The sequence below is a fragment of the Anolis carolinensis genome, unplaced genomic scaffold (genome assembly GCF_035594765.1).
Source record: "Anolis carolinensis isolate JA03-04 unplaced genomic scaffold, rAnoCar3.1.pri scaffold_7, whole genome shotgun sequence".
Classification (NCBI taxonomy): Eukaryota; Metazoa; Chordata; class Lepidosauria; order Squamata; family Dactyloidae; genus Anolis; species Anolis carolinensis.
Window position 1 is genome coordinate 32,893,371 of NW_026943818.1, and position 7,515 is coordinate 32,900,885.

General features: G+C 33.4%; 2 protein-coding genes across 2 annotated transcripts in view; one reads left to right on the top strand and one right to left on the bottom strand.

Moving 5' to 3' along the window:
* Positions 1 to 6,268, bottom strand: plekhj1 (pleckstrin homology domain containing J1). The gene is made up of 6 exons (XM_062960102.1): positions 6,136 to 6,268; positions 3,355 to 3,422; positions 3,065 to 3,131; positions 2,893 to 2,983; positions 653 to 716; positions 1 to 407 (listed from the first exon to the last, which is right to left on the bottom strand). The coding sequence occupies exons 1-6, from the start codon at positions 6,227 to 6,229 to the stop codon at positions 342 to 344; spliced, it is 450 nt and encodes a 149-aa protein (XP_062816172.1). The 5' UTR covers positions 6,230 to 6,268; the 3' UTR covers positions 1 to 341.
* Positions 6,269 to 6,278: 10 nt separating this feature from the next.
* sf3a2 (splicing factor 3a subunit 2) overlaps positions 6,279 to 7,515 on the top strand; it is an 18,187-nt gene continuing 16,950 nt past the window's right edge. Inside the window, exon 1 of the mRNA XM_062960101.1 lies at positions 6,279 to 6,416. The gene's annotated coding sequence lies outside the window, so the exon portion shown is untranslated. The remainder of the gene's footprint in view (positions 6,417 to 7,515) is intronic.

Sequence of the window (7,515 nt, forward strand, 5' to 3'; positions counted from 1 at the left end):
TTAAACAAGGCAAGACATTTTATTTAGTGAGGAGAACAAGGACATTAGTGTACAAAAAGAATACGGAAATATTTAACCGAGAAAGCGATCTTTTCATTGCACGTATAGAATAAAAACAGGTGCTACTCAGTGGGGAAAAGGGCAGACGTCACAACAGAAACAAGCCCAGGATGAGCTTGAAGTTCTAAGAGTTCAAAATGCCCCGACGTTAACGTGTTTTCACAGCAAGTTTTGGAGGTACATTCAAGCTGCCAATAAAGGAAGAGCGGGATGAGATCTCCCTGCGAAGAGTCCCATCGGTCGATGTGGATGATGGGAGTCGGAGTGCTGCATGTTTACGATCACACTTTCCTTGCTCCCAACTGGAAACGGGCTTCCTCCGAAATGCCGTACTGCTCCAAGGGATCCTGGAGGCAAACAAAACAATAATAAAGATATACAGTCCATTTCTCGCTGCTTCGATTCCACCGAAACATGAGCAAGGGGCTTCCTAATGGTCGGAGATGACTGGCCATCTGTTTGGAGGGCTTTAATAGTGTCTTCCTGCCAGGCAGGAGGGGGTTTGGGACTGTTGGATGACCTCTAACGCTAGGATGCGACGGGGTTGGGCTCCTCGAAGGGTGGGCCCATAACCCCTTTGTCAGTCTCTCACCTTTCCGGTCATCTTCTGGATCTCGTTGCGATAGAAGATCAAGCTGCTCCTCATGAACTCATAACTGGAGCGGAAACAAAACAAAAGGATGGAATTGAAAAAATAAAAAATACAGAGGGTCCAGGAGTTCATAATATTGAAGAATTGAGATATTTGGGTGCCCAGAAGACTGAATAATTGAGATATTTGGGAGTGAACAATTGAGATATTTGGGATACCGTAAGACTGAATAATTGAGATATTTGGGGCTGAATAATTGAGATATTTGGAAGACCATAGGACTGAATAATTAAGATATTTGGGAGTCCATAGGACTGAATAATTGAGATATTTGGGAGTGAACAATTGAGATATTTGGGAGACCGTAAGACTGAATAATTGAGATATTTGGGGCTGAATAATTGAGATATTTGGAAGACCATAGGACTGAATAATTGAGATATTTGGGAGTCCATAGGACTGAATAATTGAGATATTTGGGACTTAATAATTGAAATATTTGGAGGACAATACGACTGAATAATTGAGATATTTGAGACTGAATAATTGAGATATTTGGGAGACCATAGGACTGAATAATTGAGATATTTGGGAGTCCATAGGACTGAATAATTGAGATATTTGGGACTTAATAATTGAAATATTTGGAGGACAATACGACTGAATAATTGAGATATTTGAGACTGAATAATTGAGATATTTGGGAGACCATAGGACTGAATAATTGAGATATTTGGGAGTCCATAGGACTGAATAATTGAGATATTTGGGAGTGAACAATTGAGATATTTGGGAGACCGTAAGACTGAATAATTGAGATATTTGGGGCTGAATAATTGAGATATTTGGAAGACCATAGGACTGAATAATTAAGATATTTGGGAGTCCATATGACTGAATAATTGAGATATTTGGGACTTAATAATTGAAATATTTGGAGGACAATACGACTGAATAATTGAGATATTTGAGACTGAATAATTGAGATATTTGGGAGTCCATAGGACTGAATAATTGAGATATTTGGGAGACCATAGGACTGAATAATTGAGATATTTGGGACTGAATAATTGAGATATTTGGGACTGAATAATGGAGATATTTGGGACTTAATAATTGAGATATCTGGGAGTCCATACGACTGAATAATTGAGATATTTTGGACTGAATAATTGAGATATTTGGGACTTAATAATTGAGATATCTAGGAGTCCATACGACTGAATAATTGAGATATTTGGGACTGAATAATTGAGATATTTGGGACTGAATAATTGAGATATTTGGGACTGAATAATTGAGATATTTGGGAGACCATAGGACTGAATAATTGAGATATTTGGGACTGAATAATTGAGATATTTGGGAGACCATAGGACTGAATAATTGAGATATTTGGGACTGAATAATTGAGATATTTGGGACTTAATAATTGAGATATCTGGGAGTCCATACGACTGAATAATTGAGATATTTTGGACTGAATAATTGAGATATTTGGGACTGAATAATTGAGATATTTGGGACTTAATAATTGAGATATCTGGGAGTCCATACGACTGAATAATTGAGATATTTTGGACTGAATAATTGAGATATTTGGGACTGAATAATTGAGATATTTGGGACTGAATAATTGAGATATTTGGGACTTAATAACTGAGATATTTGGGAGACCATAGGACTGAATAATTGAGATATTTGGGACTGAATAATTGAGATATTTGGGACTGAATAATTGAGATATTTGGAAGACCATAGGACTGAATAATTGAGATATTTGGGACTGAATAATTAAGATATTTGGAAGACCATAGGACTGAATAATTGAGATATTTGGAAGATCATAGACTGAATAATTGAGATATTTGGGACTGAATAATTGAGATATTTGGGACTGAATAATTGAGATATTTGGGACTGAATAATTGAGATATTTGGGACTTAATAACTGAGATATTTGGGAGACCATAGGACTGAATAATTGAGATATTTAAGACTGAATAATTGAGATATTTGGGACTGAATAATTAAGATATTTGGAAGACCATAGGACTGAATAATTGAGATATTTGGAAGAACATAGACTGAATAATTGAGATATTTGGGACTGAATAATTGAGATATTTAGGAGACCATAGGACTGAATAATTGAGATATTTGGAAGACCATAATATTGAAAAATTGAGATATTTGGGAAACTACAATATAGAAGGTATCAAGGAAACGCCATTTCTCACCTGGCCCTTCGCAGCACCTCGATCCATTCCTGGCATTGCTCCTCAGAGTCGCACTCGAAGTAGTATTTTCTCGCCGGCTCCTCTAAGAAACCTATAATAAGGCAACCAAGAGATTATTCTACCGCCTTGGAAATCCCTTCAAAACTACAATTTCCTTTGGGACAGGACTCACTGATGGAAAAGACGGTGTCTTCCTCTTGGTTGATGCGACAGTGTTCCAACAGCAAAGCACCAATAGGCTGCGGAAGAGAGATTTATTATTATTACTATTATTTCTATTATTATTATTATTATTATTATTATTATTATTATTATTATTATTGCTATTTATTATCCGCCTCTCCCAAAAATGGGTTACACCACACAATTAAAGCAAAATAGATACAACATAAAGCAATTCAAAAGGCGTAAGGATCGTCATTAACTATTATTACTACTACTATTATATTATTATTATTTTACCTCGGCTTCGTCCGTCCGGAAATAAAAGAGAAAATTGACCACCAATTTCACCAGGCGCTTCTTCAGGGCTGCAAAAGAGAGAGGCATACCCAAATTGAACCCCTCAGCAAGCAAGAGTCCAAAAGTGGCAGGCTAAGACAATATACAATTATATATAATAATATAATATATTGCATATACATATAATATTGATAATAATATTATAAAGTAATAGAATATAATACTAATAATACAATATAATATTTATTATAGTTTACATGTAATATTACTAATAATATTACAGTCTAGCGGTCTAGTACAATATAGTAATATATAATGCTAATATTGTGCTATGCTGATAATACAATATATTACAGTATATGTACATATTATTTGTAAGCGGCTCTGCATCCCCTTCGGGGTGAGAAGGGCGGGATATAAATGTAGTAAACAAATAATAAAAATATAAATAAAAATGCTAAAATAAAATAAATCCAGGCCAGTCAATGTAAATATGTAAATGTAAACATGGAAATAAAAAATAATAAAAATAAAAATGCTAAAATAAAATAAATTTAGGCCAGTCAATGTAAATATGTAAATGTAAACATATAAATAAATAATAAAAATGCTAAAATGAAATAAATCCAGGCCAGTCAATGTAAATACATAAATGTAAACATGTTAATTAATTAATGATATTGATATTAATAAAAACGCTAAAATAAAATAAATCCAGGCCAATCAATGTAAAAATGCACATGTAAACATGTTAATTAATTAATTAATATTAATAAAAATGCTAAAATAAAATAAATCCAGGCCAGTCAATGTAAATATGTAAATGTAAACATATAAATAAATAATATTAATAAAAATGCTAAAATAAAATAAATCCAGGCCAGTCAATGTAAATACGTAAATGTAAACATGTTAATTAATAATAAAATTATAAATAAAAATGTTAAGATAAATTAAATCCAGGCCAGTCAATGTAAATATGTAAATGTAAACATGGCAATTAATTAATAATATTTAAAAAAATGCTAAAATAAAATAAATCCAGGCCAGTCAATGTAAATATGTAAATATAAAAATAAAATAAAAATGTAAATCAAAATCCTAAAATAAACCCAGGCCAGTCAATGTAAATATGTAAATGTAAGCATGTTAATTAATACAGTAGAGTCTCACTTATCCAGCACTCGCTTATCCAACATTCTAGATTAACCAATGCATTTTTGTAGTCAATGTTTTCAATATATCGTGATATTTTGGTGCTAAATTCATAAATACAGTAATTACTACATAGCATTACTGCGTATTGAACTACTTTTTCTGCCAAATTTGTTGTCTAACATGATGTTTTGGTGCTTAATTTGTAAAATGATAACCTAATTTGATGTTTAATAGGCTTTTCCTTAATGCCTCCTTATTATCCAACATATTCGCTTATCCAACATTCTGCCGGCCCGTTTATGTTGGATAAGTGAGACTCTACTGTACTATTAATATTAATAAAAATGCTAAAATAAATTAAATCCAGGCCAGTCAATGTAAATACAGTAGAGTCTCACTTATCCAACATAAACGGGCCAGCAGAACGTTGGATAAGCGAATATGTTGGATAATAAGGAGAGATTAAGGAAAAGCCTATTAAACATCAAATTACGTTATGATTTTACAAATTAAGCACCAAAACATCATGTTATACAACAAATTTGACAGAAAAAGTAGTTCAATACACAGTAATGCTATATGGTAATTACTGTATTTACGAATTTAGCACCAAAATATCACAATATATTGAAAACATTGACTACAAAAATGCGTTGTATAATCCAGAACGTTGGATAAGCGAGTGTTGGATAAGTGAGACTCTACTGTATGTAAATGTAAACATGTTAATATATAATGTGTTGTCGAAGGCTTTCATGGCCAGGATCACAGGGTTGTGTGTCTTTCGGGCTGTGTGGCCATGTTCCAGAAGCATTCTCTCCTGACGTTTCGCCCACATCTATGGCAGGCATCCTCAGAGGTTGTGAGGTATGGAGAAAACTAAGCAAAGAGGTTAATATATATCTGTGGAAAGTCTAGGGTGAGAGAGGTCACTGTGAATGTGTGTAGTTAATCACTTTAATTAGCATTGAAAAGCTTATCTGCTGTCTTCTTCCTGCCTCTGGGGCATCCTTTGTTTAGAGTCGTTAACTGCCCTAGGTTGATTCATGTCTGGAAATCCTCTGTTTTTAGAGTATTGCTTTTTATTTACTGTTCTGATTCTTGAGTTTTTTTAATACTGGTAGCCAGATTTTGCTAATTAAAGTGATTAACTACACAACATTCATACTGACCTCTCTCACCCTAGACTTTCCACAGATATATATTTACCTCTTTGCTTAGTTTTCTCCATACCTCACAACCTCTGAGGATGCCTGCCATAGATGTGGGCGAAACGTCAGGAGAGAATGCTTCTGGAACATGGCCACACAGCCCGAAAGACACACAACAACCATGTTAATATATAAATATAATAAAAATAAAAATGCTAAAATAAATCCAGGCCAGTCTATATAAATATGTAAACATGAATATGTAAAAATTCCCCAATCCTACATGAAATCCGAGATATTTCTGAGCCTTTAAAAGCCACTCAAGTTTCTAGTCCTGAATAGAGGTGCTATCCCTTTAAGAGGCCAAGGTGTGGCCTGCGTCGTGACGTCACGGGGCGCCTTCCCAATGCGTCGTGCGTCACCGCTCCCCCCCCCCCCCCCTCATAGGCGTCTTTTTTTTCTCCTCACTCACGGCTTCCCTTCTTGGGCGCCCGCATGAGCACCTCGGCGGCTTTCTCCGCCGGCTGCCGGGAGAGCGAGAGCAGCTCCCGCTCGTTGAACCGCATGGCCGCCGCCGGCGCCGCCCTTTCCTCGCTCTCTCTCACTCCCAAATAGGCTCACTTCCGGTCCAGGCCTCTCCCGGCGTCACTTCCGGCGCGCGAGCACCCGCCTGGGACGTCGTAGACCGGAAGTGGATTCCTGAGGTAAACGTTCAGAGAGGCCGAGGCGGGACCAAAGTGGGACTAAAGCGGGGTAAGCACAGCGTGTGGCGCCCAGAGGGCCCGGGGAAGGTTCCAAACCTTTAGCTTAAGCTTTGTTTGATAATATTCTCCGCTTTTAATTGCATATCTTGGCCAGCTGTGGCTTTAGGCCAGGCCTGGGCCGACTTGGGCCTTCCCTTCAGGTATTTTATTATTACAGTAGAGTCTCACTTATTCTATTATTATTATTATTACTATTATTGTTATTATATATTTTAAATTATTATATTTTAAATATTATTACTATTTTTATTGTTATATTTTTGTTGTTATTTTTATTGTTGTATTTTATTATTACAGTAGAGTCTCACTTATTCTATTATTATTATTACTATTATTGTTATTATATATTTTAAATTATTATATTTTAAATATTACTATTTTTATTGTTATATTTTTGTTGTTATTTTTATTGTTGTATTTTATTATTACAGTAGAGTCTCACTTATTCTATTATTATTATTACTATTATTGTTATTATATATTTTAAATTATTATATTTTAAATATTATTACTCTTTTTATTGTTATATTTTCAAAGTATTATTATTATGTTTTAGGTATTTTATTATTACAGTAGAGTCTCACTTATTCTATTATTATTATTACTATTATTGTTATTATATATTTTAAATTCTTATATTTTAAATATTACTATTTGTATTGTTATATTTTCAAAGTATTATTATTATGTTTTAGGTATTTTATTATTACAGTAGAGTCTCACTTATTCTATTATTATTATTATTACTATTATTGTTATTATATATTTTAAATTCTTATATTTTAAATATTACTATTTGTATTGTTATATTTTCAAAATATTATTATTATGTTTTAGCTATTTTATTATTACAGTAGAGTCTCACTTATACTATTATTATTATTACTATTATTATTATTATATATTTTAAATTCTTATATTTTAAATATTATTACTATTTTTATTGTTATATTTTCAAAATATTATTATTATGTTTTAGCTATTTATCAGGAGAGAATGCTTCTGGAACATGGCCACACAGCCCGAAAGACATACAACAACCCTATTTTATTATTATAGTAGAGTCTCACTTATTCTATTATTATTAC

Coding starts and splice junctions, on each gene's coding strand:
- plekhj1 (XM_062960102.1), bottom strand. CDS start 6,229: ATGCGGTTCAACGAGCGGGAGCTGCTCTCGCTCTCCCGGCAGCCGGCG. Junction 2,984..3,064: donor AGACACCGTCTTTTCCATCA/GTGAGTCCTGTC, acceptor GCCTTATTATAG/GTTTCTTAGAGGAGCCGGCG. Junction 408..652: donor TCCAGAAGATGACCGGAAAG/GTGAGAGACTGA, acceptor GTTTGCCTCCAG/GATCCCTTGGAGCAGTACGG.